General features: G+C 46.6%; 1 protein-coding gene across 1 annotated transcript in view; it reads left to right on the plus strand.

Moving 5' to 3' along the window:
- Window positions 1-24,986, plus strand: part of LOC309543424 (tetratricopeptide repeat protein 6-like) — a 122,741-nt gene that overhangs the window by 36,761 nt on the left and 60,994 nt on the right. The window contains 2 exon segments of the mRNA XM_082242898.1: window positions 5,609-5,749; window positions 17,375-17,488. Of these exon segments, the coding sequence (XP_082099024.1) occupies window positions 5,609-5,749; window positions 17,375-17,488 (255 nt within the window).

A 24,986-nucleotide genomic window follows, 5' to 3' on the forward strand; every position in this document is an offset into this window, starting at 1 on the left:
ACACAAGTCCTAATATATTTAGCTGAGTGAGAGTCTCTCCTGTGTGTAGTTCATCTCTGCTGTTTGGAAGACTGTGTGGCTCTGAGCTGCGGCCAGAGAACACAGAATCCCCTATTGGTTCCTGCGGGCCTCTTCAAACCTTCCTACAACCTGGATTTTGGATTTACCCTGTCCCTTCCTACAACCTGGATTTTGGATTCATCCTGTACCTGCCTGCTGGTGAGTGGATTAACACTGGGCCTACCAGAACTCTGCCTGAACTTTGTCACCTCATTGTTTGCCCTGATCTGTGTGTGGCCCAATCCCTCGCTGGCCAGGACTTTGCCCATTCTATTGGGAGCCCCTGTTACGGACTAACCCGTTTATCTGCAACTCTGTCCTACCCACATTGGGTCTGACCCTGGGCACCTTTGTTTGGCCCTTTCTTTGTGAACATACCCGCTACCGTTCAATAAAAGGCCTTGTTGGCACTCCTGCTCTCCATGTGCGTTCTGTCTTACCTACACTTCCGTCACACTGGTTGGCAGCGGCGGGATCAGAACGCTGAAGAGGATGGAGAGCAGCCCCCTCACACTGGACCCAACGCGGGGTGGGGAGTACAGAAATTGGACTGTGGCAAGTTTGCAAGAAAAGGCTCGGGAGTTAAGCCTTACCTACAGGGGCCTGTCCAAAGAAGAGCTGGTCACCGCCATTGAGAAAGCCGGCCTTCAGAGAACTGAAAGCTTGAATGCTCCGCCGTCAGAGAATGAACAGAGTGCATCCACCGTCTCAAGTCCCAGGAGCCCTTGGATCACATGGTACGAAGAGGAGATGGCTATCCTGGGGCCCGGGGCCACCTTGGATGACAAACGGGAGGCTATCCGAAGGGCTCATGAGCGAGAAACCATGAGAGGCCTCAGGGGATATGACCCTCTCCCCAGCCCACGAGTTGGTGGGCCTGATCGGCCAAGGGTGACTCGTAAAGACTTCAAGCCATTTTGTGAAGCTACAGGGGATGTGGAAGGGTTCTTCCAGGACTTCGAACACTTATGTCAGCTGCTGGAGGTGCCCCGTGGAGACTGGGTACGCCACCTAGTGGGCCTGCTGGAAGGGGGCGCGGCTGCTGCCTACCGGACAATGAACGCACAGTGGAATCGAGATTACAGTAGGATCAAACAGACTATACTAGAACACTACGCGGTAACTTCAGAAACCCACCGGATCAAATTCCGGGACCTCTCCTGTCATTCTGAGCCTTCCTTCAAGATGTATGCGCACAAAATCTCGCAGGCCTGCAGACGCTGGCTGGAGGGGGAGCAGGCCTTTACTATTGAACAAGTTGTCCAGGCCTTTCTAAAGGAACAATTCTTTGCCAAATGCCCAGCAGAGGTGCGGGAGTGGGTGAAGGAGAGGGACCCTGGCACCCTTGAGCGGGCTGCTGCACTGGCAGACGAGGCCCTTGCCATTAAACCCCATTGGAAGAGACTGGTAGTCGAGCCGCCCAAAGCCCAGAACACAGGCAGACCACTTCCCAGCAACCCCCTGCCACTCCTCCAGCGCCCTGTCGCCCCAACACCATCCACAGCCCCTTCCTACCGACCTCGTACTTCTGGGCCATTTCTGGACCGCCGGTGCTATGGGTGCAACCAGCCCGGGCATCTTCAGGCCAGCTGCCCTCAGTACCGTCGCACCATGTCTGCCAGCCACAGTCGCCCAGTCAACTACCTAAAGTTGACCCCAGAGGAAGAACCACTACCCCCACCTCCCAGTGACTGGCTGACCCCCACTGTTGCCAATCCTCCTCGGGGAGTCTACAGTGTTCATCCCCTTGTCCCATCCTACCCAGAGCAGAGGCAGCGCCACCTGCAGGAGGTCCTGATTGATGGAGAGAGAACTACGGGATTTCGGGACACTGGGGCCTTCCTCACCATTGCTGATCCCCGCGTGGTAAAACCAGAAGCCATCAAGCCAGGCCCCGGGTTCTTTATTGAAATGGCAGGTGGTACTACGAAACACATCCCCAAGGCGTCGGTTCGCCTTGACTATGGGTTTGGGGAAAAGCGCTGCCAAATTGGAATCATGGCTGGACTACCTGCGGACATTCTGCTTGGAAATGATTTAGGAGAGCTACAGTGCCAATACGTCGGAGCTGTGACCAGGAGCCAAGCCAGCCACGGCCTGCCTGCCGAGAAAACCCAACGGGACTCCCCTTCTGCCCTGGATCCGGTGAGTGTTACCAACCCTGACCAGAATACCCCCCTGACCTGGGACCGTGAGAAATTTAAACAGGAACTAGACTCTGACCCCACATTGAGCAAATTCCGGTGCTATAGGTGTAACCAACCTGGGCATCTTCAGGCCAGCTGCCCTCAGAACCGTCGCACCACATCCGCCAGCCACAGTCGCCCAGTCAACTACCCAGAGTTGGCCCCAGCGGAAGGACCTCTACCCCAAAATCCCAGTGACTGGCTGACCACCATGGAGCCCAATCCTCCACAGGGAGTCTACAGTGTTTATCCCCTTGTCCCACCATACCCGGCAGCAGGACCTTCAGTAGGTGAGCCTATTGCCACAAGTGCCTCCAAGGAGACCTGCCGAGGTCCCCCTGTCGGCACTTGTAAAATAAAAGGGGGAGGGGTTGTCACGGACCCTACTTCCCCCCCCTTCTTTTCCTCTCTTCTGCACCCCCAGTACTTTACTATCTTCCCCAGCATGGGATTCTTTTCTCCCCGGTGGCTGCTCACTCCTTTGCCTGCCCCCCCCACTGTGCTGTCCCTCTCCCCTCCCCAGCAAGGTGCCTGAATGTCTGCTTCTCCGCCTTCATGCTCACTGTGGACAATGAACACATTCCTTGTGTGGGCTCAAAAAGAGGGGGGCGGGGCTGGTTGCTGGGGCAACTGGACGCCAGGCTGGGAGTTGCCTGGCCCACCTGCTGGGACACAAGTCCTAATATATTTAGCTGAGTGAGAGTCTCTCCTGTGTGTAGTTCATCTCTGCTGTTTGGAAGACTGTGTGGCTCTGAGCTGCGGCCAGAGAACACAGAATCCCCTATTGGTTCCTGCGGGCCTCTTCAAACCTTCCTACAACCTGGATTTTGGATTTACCCTGTCCCTTCCTACAACCTGGATTTTGGATTCATCCTGTACCTGCCTGCTGGTGAGTGGATTAACACTGGGCCTACCAGAACTCTGCCTGAACTTTGTCACCTCATTGTTTGCCCTGATCTGTGTGTGGCCCAATCCCTCGCTGGCCAGGACTTTGCCCATTCTATTGGGAGCCCCTGTTACGGACTAACCCGTTTATCTGCAACTCTGTCCTACCCACGTTGGGTCTGACCCTGGGCACCTTTGTTTGGCCCTTTCTTTGTGAACATACCCGCTACCGTTCAATAAAAGGCCTTGTTGGCACTCCTGCTCTCCATGTGCGTTCTGTCTTACCTACACTTCCGTCACATACAGTATCTCACAAAAGTGAGTACACTCCTCACGTTTTTGTAAATATTTTATTATATCTTTTCATGTGACAACACTGAAGAAATTACACTTTGCTACAATGTAATATAGTGAGTGTACAGCTTGTATAACTGTGTAAATTTGCTGTCCCCTTAAAATAACTCAACACACAGCCATTAATGTCTAAACCGTTGGCAACAAAAGTGAGTACGCCCCTAAGTAAAAACGTCCAAATTGAGCCCATTTAGCCATTTTCCCTCCCCGGTGTCATGTGACTCATTGGTATTACAAGGTCTCAGGTGTGAATTGGAAGCAGGTGTGTTAAATTTGGTGTTATCGCTCTCACTCTCTCATACCGGTCACTGGAAGTTCAACATGGCACCTCGTGGCAAAGAACTCTCTGAGGATCTGAAAAAATGAATTGTTGTTTTACATAAAGATGGCCTAGGCTATAAGAAGACCCTGAAACTGAGCTGCAGCATTGTGGCCAAGACCATACAGCGGTTTAACCGGGAAGGTTCCACTCAGAACAGGTCTCGTCATGGTCGACCAGAGAGGTTGACTACACATGCTCAGTGTCGTACCCAGGGGTTGTCTTTGGGAAAAAGATGTATGAGTGCTTCCAGCATTGCTGCAGAAGTTGTAAGGGTTGGGGGAGTCAGCCTTTCAGTGCTCGAACCATACGCCGCAAACTGCATCAAAGGGGTCTGCATGGCTGTCGTCCCAGAAGGAAGCCTCTTCTAAAGATGATGCACAAGAAAGCCAGCAAAACAGTTTGCTGAAGACAAGCAGACTAAGGACATGGATTACTGGAACCATGTCCTGTAGTCTGATGAGACTTCAGAAGATAAACTTATTTGGTTCAGATTGTGTCAAGCGTGTGTGGCGACAACCAGGTGGGGAGTACAAAGACAAGTGTGTCTTGCCTTTAGTGAAGCATGGTGGTGGGAGTGCCATGGTCTGGGGCTGCATGAGTGCTGCCGGCACTGGGGAGCTACAGTTCATTGAGGAAACCATGAATGCCAACATGTACTGTGACATACTGAAGCAGAGCATGATCCCCTCCCTTCGGAGACTAGGCCGCAGGGCAGTATTCCAACATGATAAAAACCCCAAACACACATCCAAGATGATCACTACCTTGCTAAAGAAGCTGAGGGTAAAGGTGATGGACTGGCCAAGCATGTCTGTAGACCAAAACCCTATTGAGCATCTGTGGGGCATCCTCAAATGGAAGGTAGAGGAGCACAAGGTCTCTAACATCCACCAGCTTCATAATGTCATCATGGAGTAATGGAATAGGACTCCAGTGGCAATCTGTGAAGCTCTGGTGAACTCCATGCCCAAGAGGGTTAAGGCAGTGCTGGAAAATAATGGTGGCCACACAAAATATTGACCCTATTCACTTAGGGGTGTACTCACTTTTGTTGCCAGCGGTATAGAAATTAATGGCTGTGTGTTGAGTTTTTTTTGAGGGGACAGCAAATTTACACTGTTATACAAGCTGTACACTCACTACTTTACATTGTAGAAAAGTGTCATTTCTTCAGTGTTGTCACATGAAAAGATATAATAAAATATTTGCAAAAATGTGAGGGGTGTACTAATTTTTGTGAGATACTGTAAGTGGATACTGCTGTGACTGTGGGATGAGTAAATTATATCAGAAGGTCAAGTGTGTGCTTTCTACAAACATATGAATACAAGATACCACCCTATGCAGTCTTCTAGCTCAACTACCATGGGTGCTAACTAAACAGTCTTTCCCCAACTTGGCAAATTCAAAAAGAAAGAGACACACATAATCCAAGTCTTTATTTTTTCATTTCCTTTAGAAAGCTGTATTGGATGAATTTACAGCATCAAGTCCAAGCAGATTGCCTTCCACCAAACCCTGCATAATTATAGATTCAGTCCCACCCCTGCTGTGGTGAAATGCGTCAGTAAGAAGGAGTAGGGTCTGGAGGAGTGCAGTGTGCTTAGATTTGATGTTATGAACTCACCCATGTTACAATAAAGCTTTCGGAAAAAAAAAATGTAGGTGATGTGCGGCTTATGCTTTGTACTGTATATGAGTTCTATGTGTAGTTGGGGCACAGTTTGTTCATTTTTTTGATAAGTGCCTAGCTCAGCTGTTCACTTTCCACTTACTTTGATAATGTACTTTCCTAATGCAGGCCTATTTGTGCCGAGCAGCGTTCTATGGATTGAGAAAGAGATACTCAAAAGCTATCATGAATTGCAATGCTGCAATCAAAGTACAGCCACACAGCGTAAGAGCTTATCTCTACAGAGGAGCATTAAAGTACTATATAAAGGTGAGTCATTGTATCTTCACAACACCCTTTTACCAGCTCAGAAGCCCTGAAGCTTTCCATCTAAGTAATCAAGACACATGGAGTTTTATTTAATTTTTACCTTTTATATTCACTGAGGCTCCGAAGACCTGAGTTTCAGTTGATGAATTGTGCGTTCCTCTAGAATCGTTTTTTTTTTTTTCCATTAGAATTTTTATTAAATTTTAAAGGAATACAAGCAAAACATAACATATGTCAGTACATAAGTCAAGACAACAACAACAAGTACAGCAGATACAGCAAAGTCATTTGTAACCGATACAATGCCAGTAATAGGAGTCACAGGTTTGTGGACTGTAGGTGCTATATGCTAACGACATCGTGAGCACCTTACTTCCATTCTAGAGTGTAAATACTATAAGCAGGATCTCTATAACTCATGAGGGGAAGAGGGTGTTGGATCGGGGGGGTAGAGAAGGAGACATGGAGAGAAAAGTGGGAGAGCGGATTGAGAGTAGAGGCTGGAGGCGTGGGAGAGGAGAGGGGAGAGGAGAGAAGAAACGGTATAGAGGGGGGGGAGGGAAGGGAGAAAGGGGGGGAAGAGGGGAGAGGGGGGGGAGGGGGAAGAAGATGTATAGAGAGAGAGAGAGAGGGGGGGGGAAGGGGAAGAGGGGGGGGGGGAGGGGAGAGGCGAGGGAGGAGATGGGGGAGGAGAGGAGAGAGAGAAGGAGAGAGGAGGGGAGGAAGAGAACAGAAGGAAGGGGGGGGGGGGGGGAAGGGGAGAAGAAGAGTATAAGCGGTAGGGAGGAAGGAGGTGCAGGGAAGAGGGGAAGGTGGGAGAAAAGGGAAAGGAAGAGTAGAGTAGGAAAAGGAGAGGAGGGTAGGGGAGAAGGAGATGTTTAAGCCGGAAGGAAGAGACAGCTGGAGCAAGGTGGAGAGAGGGCTTCCATTGCTCAGACGTGATCATTCATGAGACTCCCATACCTTCAGGTGACTTATGTACAATAACAACAGGGGGTAAAGTAACAACATGGGAATAAGGCAACAACTAGTCGGCAGAGCATTATTCATTTTCAGTATACATAGTAATCATATAAAACATTACTAATCCGGAAACCACGTGTACCACTTGGTCCAAGCTTTATCAAACCTAGCGCTATGTCCTGACTTGTAGGCAAGCAGCTTTTCATATTTGCAGTTGGTTTTGACCAACGCTATAACCTCCGAAGTAGTGGGTGTTAAATTGGATTTCCACTGTCTAGTTATGAGGCTTCTGGCCGCCAGTAGAATGTGTGTCACCACCGTACCACTATCTTTGGGAAATAGTTCAATCCCTATGTTCAATATTGCCAGTGTCGGAGAGGGGTGGGTCAGCACCCCAGTGATTCTAGATATCAAGGAGAACAGGCTGTCCCAAAATCCTTTTAGGCGTCTACATGACCAAAACACATGAGTTAAGTGGGCAGCCTCACCACATCCCCTCCAACACAGGGGTGAGTAGTCCGGTACAAGTTTTGATAGTCGGTATGGTGTAAGGTACCATCTCAAATTTATCTTTTGTGACAATTCCCAGTGGTTGGTACACGACGAGGATTGTCGGATAGACCGAAAAGCTGCTTGCCATTGCTTGTCAGTAAACGTATCACCCAGGTCCTTTTCCCATTTCACGAAGGGGGTAGCTTTACTATACTCCAGTTTGCTTTGAAGGAAGTTGTAGAAAAGAGAAGTTCCCTTGACTGAGCGTAGGTTGCCCGATAAGAACTTCCATCCCTGGGACGGAATATACATATGTGGCGATGTCAAAGTGCGGAGGAAGTGGGAGATTCTCAAGTATAGATAATATTCGGTGGAAGGAAGCGAGTATTCTTCCTGAAGACTGGCAAACGGTTTTAGTACATCTCCTGTCAGGATATGATCCACAGTGAGTATACCGCTGTTGACCCAGGTTTTGAGTGAGGTGTGAGGAATGACTAGTTCCAGCACGCCCAATGGGATGGGGACTCTAACTAACGTGGGTTGCTGGCCGGAGCGAGCTATGAGCGTGCGCCAGGCCAAAAGTGAGGCCCGGAACGAGATGGGAAGCGCTGTCAGTGGTCTTGGGCACCATACGTCCGCCAAGAGCATCGTCCGCAGGGGGAGGGGGGAGCAGATCTCAGCTTCCATGTTGTTCCACACTGTGGAAGATGCAGGGTTCACCCAGTGCGTTAGTTGGGTCAAATGTGAGGCCAAGAGATAATCTTTAATGTCTACCATGCCCATGCCCCCTGCAGACCAGTGCTTAATCAGGTAAGAGTGAGCGCTTCTCGGTCTCTTGCCCCTCCACACCAGTCCCTTGAGTGCCGCTTGTAGGGAAATTATGATTTTCTGGGGTACCGGGATCACTAAGGTCCGAAATATATATAAAATTTGGGGCAAAAGGATCATCTTGAAAGAGGCTAGACGGCCCGACCAGGTAAGCTCCGTGTTTGAGATCCTGCGACACTCCTTCTCAATTTTTGCCACTAGAGGCGGGAAGTTAGCTTCAGCCAATAGTTCTACTTTGGGGGTTAGTTGAATTCCCAAGTATGGGATGCCACTTCTCTTCCAAGTATAGGGGTACAGGGATTGTAATTTTTGACATAAGGTCTGGGACATGCCCATCGGTAATATCAAGGATTTCGTAAAGTTGGCCTTGTAGTAGGAAGCCAGGCTGAATTGTTGTAGCAAGGAGTGTGTAGCCGCCAGCGACCGCTCAGGGTCGGACATGAAGATAATGACATCGTCCGCAAATAAACTAATAACATGGGTTCGCGTGGGGGTGGTAAGGCCTTTAATATTAGCGGAGGATCGAACTGCCTCTGCCAGGGGCTCTATAAGCAAATTGAAAATGGAAGGTGACAGAGGGCAGCCCTGCCTTGTCCCATTTGTTATGGAGAAGGACCTGGACAGCATGCTAGAGGAGTAAACCTTCGCCGAGGGGTTGGAGTATAGCGCCAGTATTGCGTGTAAGATGGGGCCCTGAAACCCGAATCTCTGTAACACCCTAGTCATATACGTCCAGTGGACCCGGTCGAATGCCTTCTCCGCGTCCAACGAGAGCAGCAGCGAAGGCACCCGACCAGATCCAGCTCTATCCACCAGCCCCACCACCCTCCTAGTAGCATCTGAGGCCTGGCGGCCTCTAACAAATCCTGGCTGATCTGGATCGATAAGATCCGGCAATATTGGGTGGAGTCTAAGGGCCAGTACCTTGGCATACAATTTCACATCAGTGTTCAGTAGCGAGATTGGCCTGAAATTAGGAGGAGAAGTAGGTTCTTTGCCCGGTTTGGGCAGCGTGACCACATACGCTTGCAGTAATTCACTAGGCAGAGAGGCAGAGGACACCGCGGCCGCAAACATCGTGGCTAAGTGTGGGCCCAGGGTTGACATAAACTTTTTGTAGTAAAGATTGGGGAGACCATCGGGTCCCGGAGATTTCCCTGTTGGTAGTGTACGGATGGCCCGCTCCACCTCCACCACTGATATCGGGGCATTAAGAGCCTGCAGCTGGGAGGCAGTAAGAGTCGGCAAGCGAACAGAGTCCAGGAAGGAGGATATGAGTGCCTCCGTTGGCTGGGGGGTACTAGGGTCATTTTTGAGGTTGTACAGGGACTCATAGTAACTTGCAAAAGAGTTGGCTATGTCTTGAGGGTTAGTTATTTTAGTGTTAGTATTAGGGTCAACGAGATAAGCTATTCTATTCTTAATGCGTTTGGCCCGCAGTTTGGAAGCCAACAGTTTCCCTGCCTTGTTACCAGCTGAGTAATGCGACAGTTTAAGAGCCCTAAAGTATTTATCTTGCTGTTCCACCAATAAGTCCCTCAAGTTAGATCTAAGGTCTCTCAGTTGTTGGGCCAATTGCGGGGTAGGGGATACTTTATTGAGGGGTTCCAGACGGGAGATCTCAGCCAGGAGCTCATCCAGGCGCCGCGTCCTCTGCCTCTTAAGTTGAGCACACATTTTAATAAGAACGCCTCTTATAAAGGCCTTATGGGCACACCACAGTGTTGTCGGGTCTGCTACTGAGCCCACATTGTGTTTGAAGTACTCCTCAAGATGCCCCCGAATTTGGGAGGCAAGTCGGGGAGACTCCAAGACCTGGCTGTTGGCTCTCCATAAGTACGCAGGGCCCGGAGATCGTGATTCTTGTAAAACCACAGTCACTGGTGCGTGATCGGACCATGTGATGTTATGAATAGTCGAGCTTCGAATATTCTGTAGGAGATGTTTATCAGTCAGGATCATATCAATGCGGGAGTAGGCATTGTGCCTGTGAGAATGAAAAGTATAATCACGTTCACCCGGGTGTAGGCACCTCCAGGTATCAAACAGATCCGCTTCATAGAGAAGTGTCTGCAGAGCAGGTGGTGGGCGTCTAGGGGTGGAGGAAATGTCTAAGTTGGGGTCCGCTGTTAGATTGAAATCCCCACAAACTACCACAGAGCCATATTTCTGCTTGTCCAACATTCGGAACATTTTCCTCCAAAAACGCATCTGGCGTGTGTTGGGGGCATAGGCATTTAGTATCGTAAATGGGACATTGTTCAGATCACATTGCAACAGTACGTAGCGGCCGTTAGAGTCCACCAAAAGCCTATGCAAGGTAAAGGCAAGAGTGTCTCGGACTGCTATAAGTACACCCTTACGCTTCTGCGGGGCCGAAGCCATGAAAATGTGTGGGAAGCTCCTGTGGGACACAGCAGGGTGATGAGAGTGCTGAAGATGTGTCTCCTGGATGCAAAGAAGGTCACTTTTAAGTAGTAGTGCCTCCTTCCACATAGAGGACCTCTTGGCCGGGTGGTTGAGGCCATGGACATTCAGGGATGTAATGGTGATGGTCATTTTGTAATTATAAAAGGGCTAAGCTGATAATCCAATGTGTACTCACATTTGAGGGGTAGAAAAGAGAGTCTCCAGGGCTGTACCCACAGCTTAAGGAAGCGAAGGTCCGTGGTTTCCAGGAACGATCTCAGTATGTTCAGGTGTTGTATGGTGATGTTGCCGACCGACAATAAAAAAGAGACAAAAAAGGAAAAAAAGAACAAAACAACAGAGCAAATATGGTACTTGCAAGGTAAATATAAAAGCAAGAGAACGAACTCGTGAGCAGGTATACTGCACATGTTTGCAGGGGGTAGTTAGGTGGTCAAGGTGACCAGACTCAGGAAGGTGATCCGTTAGATTGGATTGGAGATGGCAATCCCTTAGATGATTTTTTCCCCTTCTTCTTGTGGGAAATGGTGTGCCACTCCTCAGATATCGGGGAGATTCGTCCTGAGGGTTCCTGTGGAGCTGGGGCTTGCTCGGGGAGTAGGTTCCATGACCTCAGCAGGGTCAGGCCCTCCTGTACGGATGAAACTACATGCGCCTTGTTGTTGTATGTGATAGTCAGCTTCACTGGGAATCCCCACCTGTATATGATAGAGTGGTTCCTCAGGATTTTAGTAAGTGGGTGTAGTGCCCGCCTTTTCTGCAATGTGTGTTGTGACAAGTCGGCAAACAGTTGGATCCTAGAGTAGGGTTCTGATATTAGGGTTTTCTTCCTAAAGGCCGACATCAGGCTGTCTTTGACATGATAGAAATGAACCCTCATGATGACATCTCGAGGCACATCATCTGATAGATACGAGGGCTTAGGGAGACGATGTATTCTGTCTATAATAAGTTCAGATATTGGGGTGTTTGGGAGAACAGACAGAATAAGGTCTTTCGCATATTGGTCTAAGTCCCCGGGGTGCACGGATTCTGGAACCCCTCTAAGTTTCACATTGTTCCGCCTAGAGCGGTCCTCCATGTCAGCCATCTTAGACTTCAGCTGCTCTATCTCATCTTCATGGCTATAATGGGCATCGATGAGTTCGTTGTGAGAGGCAGCGAATTCCCCCATCTTGTTTTCTACGTTATCCATGCGGCCGCCCAAGGCCTGCACCTCCACTTTGAAGGAGCGGACACATTCCATAAAGTCATTGTGCATGGAGGCACGCAGGGACATCATCATGTCCTTTAGCCTCGGTTCTGAGACCGGTCGCTCGCTCGTGGGGAAGGTGTCTATGTTGGGAGATAGCTCCCTAGTGGAGTCCATAGAGGAGTGTCCCCCGTGGCTTACCTCCTCCGCTGGTGAATCCTCCGACAGCCGAGGTTTGCTCTTCACTGGGCTCCTCGACAGCGGAGTGGATGCCGCCAGAGATCGGGGTTGTCCTGCCTTCTGGGCCGAGGGCGGAGGAGGGCTGGGTGATGGCTGAGAGGACCCGCTGGAGGAGGCCGGAGAACCGCCGCCGCCGCCGCCATTTTGGCTGCGCTGCTTCTCCTGGGCCATGAAGAAATGCTGGAGCTGTCTCGGATGGCCGGTGTCTTTCTTCTTGCGAGCCATCGGGGATGAAGGAGAATCACCTCCCCTGCCTTTCAGCCCGAAAAAGAGAGTTGTAAAGGTCTGTGGGACGCCGATGTGTGCCGATTCCTTCCCTGGTCTGGCAGAGCTGCGAGCTCAGACGTCCATGCAGCTACGCGGCGACCACGCCCCCCCCCCTCTAGAATCGTTTTAACATGGTACGGTGTTCATTATGTGTACTCACTGGCTAGGATGAATGTGCTGGTGCTGCACTAAATTGCTTTTCTTGCTGGGAGTTTGACAGGCTGGCACAAACAGGTGCTGTACTGCCATGGTAAAGAAAGTCTGCACAGTACAGTTATTCAGCTACTATATATACCGTACACAATATTGTTGCAGTAATCTATTTCTATATGGAGCAGGATGGTAAAGATCTTTTCTGATTTCTATGTAATATATTACATGATTTTGCTGGGTTTTTTCAGCAACTGGTCAGTGTATGCAATAAAGGCAAGTGCTACAGTGGTCATTGGCAATATCAATTAAATAATTTTTAAAAGTAATCACTAGTTTCTCATATGCGCATTAAAATTTTAAAGGGTAAGGCTCCATGTACACGGGACGTTGTTAAAAGTCCCTTTGAATGCTGAAATTTTTAGGACGTTTGAAACGTCCGTTCGGTCGCGTTTGGACCCACGTTTAGCGGCGTTTGCGGGCGTTTGCGTTTAGAACCGTTCCTAGAGGTCAAAAAAATGATTCCCCTTTAAAATGGAAAAACGCGAACGCTAAACGCGGGTCATCGCGTTCGGACGCGTTCGGATGCGTTCAGACGCGTTCGGACGCGTTTGTGCGTTTGAAACGCCGGGAAACACACGTTCGAACGCAAATAATTGCGTTCTAAAAACAGTCCCTGAACGCAACTGCCTGCAAATGACTGTAAACGACCTGGTGTACATGGACAGATAAGATAAAATGTAGATGGGTTCAGGGGCTTCTGAAAAAAACGCCCAACTGCTCCTAAACGGCCATTTCCAGCGTCCCGTGTACATGGAGCCTAACTCCTCATTCATGGGGATAAAATAGCAAAAAAAGAAAAAAGAATATATTGTATACTATTGCAACAAAAGTCATACTGTAATTGAATGTTATTAAAAACTACCTTTTCTTTTCAATCTGCAGCTCTGTAATTTTCTGAAAATGGAATGCAATATGGCTACCTGGAGTTGTTCAGTACACAGAATGTGTACTGAACACACCCCAGAAACATAATGTCCTGCTTGTGTGATTGGCTCACTGATTTTCCCAGAAGTCTGCCTAACATGCAATTCAGATTTCAGGCATCCCCTGCAACAAAAATATCATTGTTTGTGAGATACTCCCAATAGGAACCATCTAAAGGTATTCAGGCCCAGCAGATTTCCTCATTAGTGCTCTGCTGCTGTACATTTAGTTATTAGCAGGGCATTTTTTCAGTGGGAACGTGGGGGAACGCTGTTCCGGCACCTCCTGTACTAGATGTATGTAATGGAAGGGGGTGCTGGGGTGTGCTGGAGGGTCTATTGATGCTGGCTGCTGGGGTATCTATTGTTCCTGGAAGAGATCTATTTTGCATCTATTAGAAGATAGTTAGGATAATGTGCCCATATCAAAACTTGCACTGCTCTGGTACTGTGGCGGGGGAAGCCCCTACCAGGGCTGCTCCCTTTAACCCATTTCAAAGACAAAAAGGATGTGTAAGATGTGTAGAAAATAGCCAGAAGGTAGAGAAAAGCTAAGAAAAGGAAGTACAGTATGCAGAATGCAGAGAGTAGACAAGAAGAAAGCAGGGAAGATGGGGATCGGAATAAAGAATTTTCGTTGGGCCCACGCATACATTAATGTGAGGTTTTTCCTCAAACTTCATCCAAAGGGGTTAAATCATTCATAAAGTCTCATTGAAATCTCTCCCAGAATAATGTGAGATCCACAGATCGCACACCTTTTTTTAAATGTTTTGACTTTAACATGTACTGTAGAATGGCTACCAGCTTTTTATTGAACAAGCACCATGCTATTTTTGTTTCACCTGAGTAATGCTCAGAGTTGAAAATTGAAATTGGTCCAGAATGCATTCAGATGCTTTGAGATTCAGCAGAGCTGCATTGGGGTTCTTAGGAATACTAACACCTAGAACAGTATAAACTAACTGATAGACTCTGATCCAGTGCCATCTGCTCAACAACCCTGAAAATGTGGTCTGAGGGCCGTTGGGCCCTCAGGCCACCCTCATAAAGTATGTTTCTGATTGTTTGGACAGAGACATTTATACCAGTAGCCTGCTGGAAGTCATTTTTTAGGACTCTGGCAGTGCTCATCCTGTTCCTTCTTGCGCAAAGCAGATACCGGTCCAGCTGATGGGTTAAGGACCTTCTTTGGCCTGTCCAGCTCTACTAGAGTGCCTGTGTCCTGGAATCTCTTCAATGCTCTTAAGACTGTGCTGGGAGACACAGTAAAACTTCTGGCAATAGCACATATTGATGTGCCATCCTGGAGGAGTTGGACTTCGTGTGCAACCTCTGTAGGATCCAGGTATCGCCTCATGCTACCAGTAGTGACCCTGACCCTAGCCAAATGCAAAACAAGTGGAAAACAGTCAGAAAAGATTAGTATCGAAAAAAATTCAGTGGCCTCCACCTGTAAAACCATTCTGTTTTGGAGGTCGTCTCATTGTTGCCTATCTAGTGCACCTGTTGTCAATTTAATTAAAACCAAAGCAGCTAAAACTGATTAACAACCCCCCCCCCCTCTGCTACTCAACTGACTAGATCAATATCCCAGGAGTTTAATAGACTTCATGCTATACTCTGATTGAAAAGTGATCCTTTAGTTTTTTGAGCAGTGTATTTCCTGATATTTACAGAGCCAGAAGACAGGCTGCACATGCTCAGTTTTGTGTGTATTGATAGAGAGTTTTTTTTTTCTTGGATGCATGTGATCAGCACGGGCCAATCAGCACTGTTTAGACAGAGGGCCAGGGGTCTTGCATTCTCATAGGACAATCGTGGGAGAATAAAAACTCCCCCTACAAGCTTTAACCATAGAAGTCACAAGACTGCTCTAACTGCTGATGAAAAAAGGTATTTAGCAGTTTATATTTAATAAAAATAATTGAATTTCCATGTTCTGTGTACTGTGGGGGACCAGATATAGTAAATGCAGGGTCCTGGTTTAGTAATACCTAAGCATGAGGTTTTATAAATGATAACCCTTCCAAGGAGTTCCCAGTGGCTTAGAACGGTCATGTTTTCCTACTTAAAGTATAAGTTCACCCTTTTGGGCTGAATTTCACTTTTCATAATAAATAGAAGCACTTTGCAATACCATTTCTGGCCCAGCCATCCCAATTGGCTTTTCTCTCACTTACCTTATCTGCAGGAGGTTTACGATCTTGTCCGTTTATTTGAATTCTTAAAATGATTTTTAGATTATATCACTTCCTGTACATCGTCTCTCAGCTTTCACTTCCTGTAGGTCTTCTCCCAGAAGCCTTCATTTCCTTGTTGAATCACAGAAGAAGCCATTATAGAGTGTGCTCACCACTCTGGACAACACCTCCCTCATTACAATACCACCTTCCACCCACTTTCTGTAAAATTTGATTGTATCGTCATCTTTAGATCTCACAGCATCTATGTAGCCTGTCTGATTTGATACAAATTGAATGAATTGGTCAGGGGGGTCCTCTTATTCCATAGTTCTGGTAAATCTAAAGTAAATTGTGGTCATCTTTATACAAATACATAGGAGGAAGTGGCCAGAGAGACACTCAGTTGTCAGGCTATTTCACATCTACACGTAGCAAAAACTCACATTCCAGCTTTCCTTTTTTTGGGGTGTTTTAGAGCATTTTCACTTAAATGGGCTGCCCTACGCATGAGAATTGCCCCAGAGAAACTCCAGAATTTTTTTTCTGGAGTGATGCATGGTGTATTACCACAGTTTTTTGATGAATTTGAGGAGACTGTAATGGCAACACAAGCACGATGCGCGTTTGCAGCTTTTCTGAAACGCATTGCAAAGTGCACATTTTCTGTGTTTGCCATGCATTTGGAAATGCACAGATGTGAATGGAGCCTCATTGTTCTTGTGTAAATGCAGCATTTTAACTTTCAGGTCCCATTCACACCTGGTGGGTAGTGGAAGCGCATGTTTTATTGCTCGTTTTTCCAGTGTCACACATTGGGCAGCTCATTGATTTTAATGGGCTGCCCTATATGTGGCAAAGTAGCTTTTGGGACATTTTAATGTGGTGTGAGTTGCACGTTTATTTAATGCCCGTTTTGCTGTGTTCGTCATCAATTTTTTCATGTGGCAAAATGTGTGTTTGCTTTCGTTTGGTGTGCCCTTAACAATTAATGATATTGTAAGTCTAAGTAGGTCATTTTAGGTGTATAAATGTGACCATACACTCTGATGATTGATTGTACAATTTCCTTTAAATTGACCAAAACAATATAATAGGAGGACAACATCTATCCAATCACTCTGTATCCAATCAGGCAGGCCCTTCTACTACATCAGGCGTGTCCTATTCGCTGCATGCAGCCCCAGGGAGTTTAGCATTCAGCCTAAACCCGTCTGGAGGGATGCTGGGAAAGGCAGGCAACTGCACACGTGGCGAGATGCCGGGGATGATGTGAAAACATAGTTGATGGTGGAAGGGTTTGCACTAATGAGGTCAACTGGTAAACTCCTTCCTGTGTCTTACTGGTTTCTCTGTCCCAATCTACATGCCAGAAAGAAATACAGCAAGGGCTGAGGTAAGGCCTTGTTCTCAAAATCAATAAAAGCTTGTATTTTTCTGCAGCCAAGGTACATTAATGGTATATTGGTACATAGAAAGCTGGATTTGAGAGAATCAGCAGTCCTCTAGCTAACTGATAAGCGTTGTTGTTACAGTGTGTGTGTTAGAGGGTGTTGTGTCAGACCATAGGAGAGCCAGGTGACTGCTTTGTGTGAGAGAGCTACGGTCTGCCTCTCCTGTGTTCTGGCAGTGCAGGGTATTTTAACCTTGGCTTCAGAACCTCAGCATTAAAAAAACAAAGACCCATAATTACAGTACTAGTATATATGAAGCTTGGCTGAATTACAGTAATAAATAGTGACGGTTCAATTAAGCCTTAACTACTGATAAGATTGCTTGCATCAGGCTTATCTCTTTTACATGTATATCTGAAAAACACTGAACAGACTATATTATACACTTTATCTGTGAAGATTTCCTGAGTAAAGTGGACTTTATATTTTCTTCTTTCCAGGCATATAAACTGGCCATTCTGGATTTAACAAAAGCTGCAGAGTTGGATCCATCCTGCTCTCTTGTATACTACAACAGAGGAGTTTGTTACCATCAGATGAAGATGTATGAGGAGGTAGGAAACTGATCTTGTGCATGCGCAATGCGTACAAAGCACGGCACACTCATTGTATTGCAGTGCTACATACCTGCTGTTTGTTTCAATAAAAATACAGTTGCCGCCGATCCCCTCTCTGCTGCCGCTGCTGGGGGGGTTGGGGCGGGTCGACTTAAAAAAGTGGCAGGAACTCCGTTGAAAAAAATTAAAGGTTCACCTAACTTCCCCCCCTTTGTAACTGTATATACTCACCATCCCTTTGCTCCCCTAACACTCCAGGAAGAAGTCCAAGTTTACACAGGGCTAAGGATTCTCTCTGCCTGCTTTCCTTTTACAATGCTAGGTGCCTGTGACAGTGCTGTGTAAAAATTGGGGGCGCAAAATTGGGGATGCAAAGGAAAGGTGAGTATATGCAGAAGGAGAGGGTAGAAGTAAAAGTGCTTGTATAGGCAGGGGAGGGTAGAAGTAGGGTAGAATAAATGCACAGCAAGAGTGAGGAGCGAAATCAGGAACAACCAAGGTCAAGTCCAGAGCGAGTAGTCAACCATCCCGGGATTGAGTCTAGAAGCGGGTAGTCATCCAAGCTGGGGTCGAGTCCAGAGGCGGGTAGTCTGCCGTTGCCGGGTCGTCTGCTGATGCGAAATCAAGAGCCAGGAAAGTCGTCAGCCAAGTCAGGTCATGCACAGAAGAACACGGAAAACAGAAGATTGCTAGCAGTGATGCACCTTGGAGCACAAACACAAGGGCAAAGGACTGCAAGCCAACAGGTGATATATATAGTCAGGTGTGCAACATCATCACTGAGCGATGCCCAGGCAGCAGGTAAGTGATGATGCAAACAGAATTTATAAAAGACAGCAATTTGCACATGTCCAAGATGGCTGCCAACAGGAAAGCAAGGTAAGGCTTTGACAGTACCCTCCCCTTAACGGCCCCTCCTCTGCCTAGCAAAAAATGGTTTCTGAGGAAAATAAACATGAACAGCGCGGAGAAGGGCGGGAGCAATAACATAAGTGGAGGGAACCCAGGAGCGCTCCTCCGGACCATAACCCTTCCAGTACACTAGGTATTCAACCTGACCTCGGAACAGAAGAGAATCCAAGATGCTGCTAACCTCATACTCCTCATGATTGCCCACAGGAATGGGATGAGGGCGAGGAAGAGAAGAAGTATAGCGGTTGAAAACCAGTGGCTTCAAAAGTGACGCATGAAAGACATTGGAGATACGCAAGCCAGGAGGAAGATCAAGGGCATAGGCCACCGGGTTCACCTTACGGAAGATGCGAAAAGGCCCAATAAAATGGGGTGCCAGTTTAGGAGTGGGTACACTTAGGTTGAGATTACGGGTCGACAACCACACCCTCTCTCCGACCTGGTACGAAGGAGCAGATAAATGTGTCTGGTCTGCCTGGAGCTTCTGACGCTGTGCAGAGACCCGTAAAGACTCTTGAATCTGCACTCAAGAGGAACGGAAGGCACGAAGATGATCCTCCACAGCCGGGATGTCCTGTAGCGAGTACGACTCAGGCAACACAACGGGTTTGAACTAACAATTGGCCGTGAATGGAAGAGATTCAGGAAGACGAGTTGATGGCAGAGTTCCTGGCAAACTCTGCCCAGGGTAGCAGATCAACCCAGTTGTCCTGATGGTCCGAGATATAGCAGCAGAGAAATTGCTCCAGAGCTTGATTGGAACGCTCAGCGGCACCATTGGACTGCGGATTGTAGGCTGAGGAGAAGGAGAATCGAGTACCCAACTGAGAGCAAAAGGCGCGCTAGAACCTGGAGGCAAACTGGCTCTCACGGCCAGTGAGCAGAAAACGCTGGCAAACCCCAAGGCAAGCTCCTAAGTGGTAGGCAGCCGCTTAAACGTAACACAGTGGCATATTTTGGAGAACCGGTCGACAACCCTGAGGATAACCATGTAACCTTGAGACGTGGGAAGTTGCACAATGAAATCCATGGCCAGATGAGACTAGGGATGCTCCCCATTGGAAATGGGATGCAGTAGACCCAAGGGAATGTGCCGCAGAGATTTGTTCTGGGCACAGACCAAACAAGCAGCCACATACACAGCAACATCAGTGCAGAGAAATGGCCACCAGAACTGAAGGGAAATAGCCCAGGACATCTGGTTCTTACCAGGATGACCGGCAGTCTTGGAATTGTGGTACATGCGGAAAAAGTCTGATGCGTAACCCCTCAGGTACAAAACATTTACCAGCAGGTCTCTCTGTGGGAGCATCAGGTTGGGCAGCCAAGATCTGTTTCTTCTGTTAAGTTGGTGCGGATGGCAGCCAGGATATGATCCTCCCTGGACAACTCAGAATACTGGCGAGACAAGGCATCAGCTTTAAAATTATTGGAGCAAGGAAAATAGGAGACCACATAGTTCAAACGAGACAAGAATAAGGCCATCTGGCCTGACAGGGTGTGAGCCTCTTTGCCTCCAAGAGATACGTCAGATTCTTATGATCGGTGAGAATGAGAACTGGAACCACAGAACCTTCAAGCAAGTGTCTCCAGTCCTTGAGAGCCAGGATAATGGACAAGAGCTCTCTTTCCCCAATCTTGTAATTGCATTCAGCTGGAGACAGCTTCTTGGAGTAGAACCCACAAGGAAGTAAGGGTCCATCAGGTGTCCGACGCTGAGACAGGAGGGCACCTACTCCTGCCTCAGATGCATCCACCTCTAGGACAAAGGGCAAACCAGGATTGGGATGAGACAGGATGGGAGCCAAAGCGAAAGCAGACTTGAGGGCATCAAAAGTTTGGGTGGCAGCAGGTGTCCAATTGTGGGGATCGCTGCCCTTCTTGGTCAGATCTGAGATAGTAGAAATAATGGATATATTGCTGCGCTAGTATTAATGTGAAACAATAAATATAAAAAATCACTTAAAAATCCAAAGCAGCTGTCCCATAAAATCCTGAATCAGAAATCGAATAAACTATATAAGTGCAGGTGCAGTGCTTAGTCCATAAATAGGGCACTCAAATCCTTTGAGACATTCAATCCAAAGTTCATGTGAGCAATAAACTCCACACCAGTCAGCCTTAGGGTGCAAAAGGATAGGAATCCACCACCGGGTAACGTATCAAATACTCTTACCAGACAAACTGGATCTAAAAAGGTCATAATAAATAGATATCAGGCAGCAGGACCCAGGGTGCTGTGATTCAAATGAAGATTCCTCCCAGCTAGGCAGATGTACCGACCGATATTATTCCTCTCACGCTCATGCAAAACAAAGTGCTTCTCATAGTACAGTAGATAATGACTAATTTTATTGCACAAATAAAAATAAAGCAGCTTACAGGATTGCAGAGTGGCAGCGGCATGTCATGTCTCCTATTTCGTCAGCTTCACTTGGTTTCCTATCAAGAAAATGGCCACTGCATCCCCCGATTGCGCATGCGTCATCCACCGTAGGTACCACCCAACGCGTTTCGCCATATGTTGACGTTGTCAGGGGCGTGGCCTAACCGAGGAGACGCACCATTAAATAGAAGGGGGAGGCGGAGCTTGAAACAACCACCCGGAACCAGGAAGCAGCATCTTATGCATCCCAAAGACCGGAAGTGTCACTTCCATACAGAATATTATCGGAATCACTATCATTGTGGCCCAAAGTGAAATTAATCATTATGGTCCATGAAAGCGTACCTTATTTTAAGAACGGAAATAAACAGAAATCGCATATTGTTATATAATGCGCACCATAATATGCAAATCAGGTAACAGCGCCATCTTGTGGCAGAAAACCAAGTGGCTCCTCAGACAATCCTGCCATGTCTGCCATTTAATTATAATACAAATAACAAAATATTTTATTAAATTAAAAAACATTTATGGCCACATTGTGACCTCAACCTTTTTTAAGGAGACTGACTAGATACCTCCAGTTGTCATCATTCAGCCTGGTTGAGATCCATTCCTGTCAGTCAATTCCTGAGGCTCAAACGAAACTGTTCAGATAGGGGTGATTTCTTGAGGGAGGCTTCCTCCCTTAGAGCTAAGTTTCTGGAAAGAGGCTATAGTTTTGGAGAGTTGGATACTGCCTTGATACTAGGGATGATCGAACGGTTCGGGTCGACCATCGGTTCAACCCGAACATTGACTGTTTGAAATTCGGCCGAATTTCGAACTTTTAGCTGAAAAAGTTTGGAATTCTGCAACCAGAACCGACCAAAATGCAATGGGACAGGAACTGGGCTTTAAAAGCCCGTGATTGGACCAGAACCATCAGTAAAAGCCAATTGAGGGGGCAGGAGGATGCTAGGAATGTGATTGGGGTGACTAGGGGGCCCAGAGGCCAATCAGAAGTGAATACGCCCCCCAGTATATAAGATAGCCCTGCCAAATCTCTAGCATTGTAATACAGGGATGTGGAAGAGAGTGGAAGCAGATCTATTACTCCTGCTTCAAAGTGTTATTTAGCAATTATTAGTGTGAGGAAAGGGATATCTAGTGTAGTTAGGGTACTATTTTCCACTATAGTTAGATTTAATAATCTAGTTTCTGTAGGGAAAGTGTTAAGTATCAGGGGACCGTAGTGTAGTGTAGGGTCAACTGACTCTGACTGCTATGGCAGGGTGACCAAACCCTTCCATGTCAGGGTGACCGCCATAGAAAAAAGATTGTTTCTATTAGAATTGCAGTAGAGCAGGATAGTGGCTTTGCTACTTTCACACCTGTCCGTTTTTGTTGCAGGTGTTTATTGGGCTTTTTTGTGGACGTCTTTGGAGGCAGGCATGACATCTGAACTTCTGTGTAGGGATATATATACACACACACATGTATGTATATATACACATATATAGGTGTGAAAGTAGCAGAACCCTATGCCTGCGCTAATGAAATAATTTGCAGGCATAGGACTTCGCTCCTATCACACCTATATATGTGTATGTGTATAAATACATACAAATAAATGTGTGTATATATACCCCTATACAGAAGTTCTGATGTTAGGCCTGCCTCCAAAGATGCCCAAAAAATGCCCAAAAAAACGCCTGCAACAACACACCTGGGCGTTTTTGTTGCAGGCGTTTTTTTGGGCTTTTTTTGGGCATCTTTCGAGGCAGGCATGACATCTGAACTTCTTTGTAGGGGTATGTATACACACACACATGTATGTATATATATATATATATATATATATACACATACACATATATAGGTGTGATAGGAGCGTAGCCTTATGCCTGCAAATTTTTTCATTAGCGCAGGCATAGGGTTCTGCTACTTTCACACCTATATATGTGTATGTGTATATATACATACATGTGTGTGTGTATATATACCCCTACACAGAAGTTCAGATGTCATGCCTGTCTCCAAACACGTCCACAAAAAAGCCCTATAAACGCCTGCAACAAAAACGGCCGGAGCCACTATCCTGCTCTACTGCAATTCTAATACAAACAATCTTTTTTTTTTTTCTGGTTCTGGACATGCTACAGAGCTGAAACTTCACAGGTACACTTTTTAGACCCCCCAGACACTAAATCCAAAGAAATCTCTTTTTTTTTTTTTTCAATAATTTTTTCAATAATTGGTTCTCTATCAAAAATGACAATTTTTAAGAACTTTTTTTTGTGTGATTAATAGTCCCTGGGGCATGATCCAGAACCCTAGGCACTTTTTTGGGGACATTTATTGGGTTTTAGGGCTTCAAAATGGTGTTTTTGATTACCAAAGTTCGGGTCCCATTGATTTCAATGGGGTTTTGAAATCTGGGCCGAATTTTCGGGAAGTTCGGGTGTTCTGGTCGAACCAAACTTTTTTAAAGTTCGATCATCCCTACTTGTTACGTGCGGACCAGCGTGAAAGGGCGAAATTGCTGCAACTAAGAGTTAAGGAGAAAAATGAAACTTTCCAACATGCCTTTTTCTCATCTTACTCGGTGCAACATTATTCAGTGAAAAAGATCATACGCAAGCACTGGCACATTCTGCAAGACGACGGGGTTCTCACCCCCCTCCTACCGGAAACTCCAGGTGGCCCCCAATGTCTTGAATCCCCCTAGAAGGGTGTCTTTTTTTCCAAGAAAGGGGTGGTTTTTACCCATGTAGGAGATGTGCGATATGCAAGAATAATATCGCAGGTAGTAGGATAGACTCTTGTCAGTCAAAGTCGACTCAAGAGACACATAACATCAAACCATTTATCTCCTGCTCCACTAAGCATGTCGTTTATATGATCAGGTGCCCGTGCGTCCTAGAGTATGTGGGCCGCACAATTCGGATGCTCAATGTCAGGCTAAAGGAACATGTGGCCAATATCATCAAAAGATACCCTAAGCATAGTGTCTCTCGACACTATGACTTGTGTCATAACAGTAATCCGAGTGGCACCATGTTCCTTGGCATTGACAAGTATATTGGAAATTGAAGGGGTAGTAATATGACGAGAGGTGTATCAAAGTTAGAGATGAATTGGATTTACAAAATCAAATCTTATTCTCCCCTTGGCCTAAATATAGATTGGGATTTAAATGCTTTTATTAGCAATTCCTAAAGATCATGCTACCCTCTGATCTACGCCACAAATTCTGGATTATTTGTGTTCTTTATGGAGTCTAGCCGTGATTCAGTTTGTTTTTTCTATATACTTTAATGTACATGTTTATTTATATGATTTTTATAATCATCGGGATATTTATTCTTATCCTGATTTCTAATTGTCCAGCCTTTATTATGTTATATACATTTTTTATTTTTAATTTTGTATTTTATATAATCGCTTTAATTTAATAAAATATTTTGTTATTTGTATTATAATGGCAGACATGGCAGGATTGTCTGAGGAGCCACTTGGTTTTCTGCCACAAGGTGGCGCCGTTACCTGATTTGCATATTATGGTACGCATTATATAACAATATGCGATTGCTGTAAGATTGGGTTTATTTCCGTTCTTAAAATAAGGTACTATTTCATGGGCCATAATGATTAATTTCCCTTTGGGCAACATTGATAGTGATTCCGATAATATTCTGTATGGAAGTGACACTTCCGGTCTTTGGGACGCATGAGATGCTGTTTCCTGGTTCTGAGTGGTTGTTGCAAGCTCCGCCTCCCCCTTCTATTAATGGTACGTCTCCTCGGTTAGGCCACGCCCCTGACAACGTCAACGTATGACGAAATGCATTGGGTGGTACCTACGGGTGATGACGCATGCGCAATCGGGGGATTTTCTTGGTAGGAAACCAAGTGAAGCTAATGAAATAGGAGACATGACATGCCGCTGCCACTCTGCAATCCTGTAAGCTGTTTTATTTTTATTTGTGCAATAAAATTAGTCATTATCTACTGCACTATTAGAAGCACTTTGTTTTGCATGAGCTGAGAGGAATAATATCGGTCGGTATATCTGCCTAGCTGGGAGGCTGTTTATTATGACCTTTTTAGGTCCAGTTGTCGGGTAAGAGTATTTGATACGTTACCCAGTGGGGGATTCCTATCCTTTTGCACCCTAAGGCTGACTGGTGTGGAGTTGATTGCTCACATGAACTT

The sequence above is a fragment of the Pelophylax lessonae genome, assembly GCF_965119305.1.
Source record: "Pelophylax lessonae genome assembly, chromosome: 13".
NCBI lineage: Eukaryota > Metazoa > Chordata > Amphibia > Anura > Ranidae > Pelophylax > Pelophylax lessonae.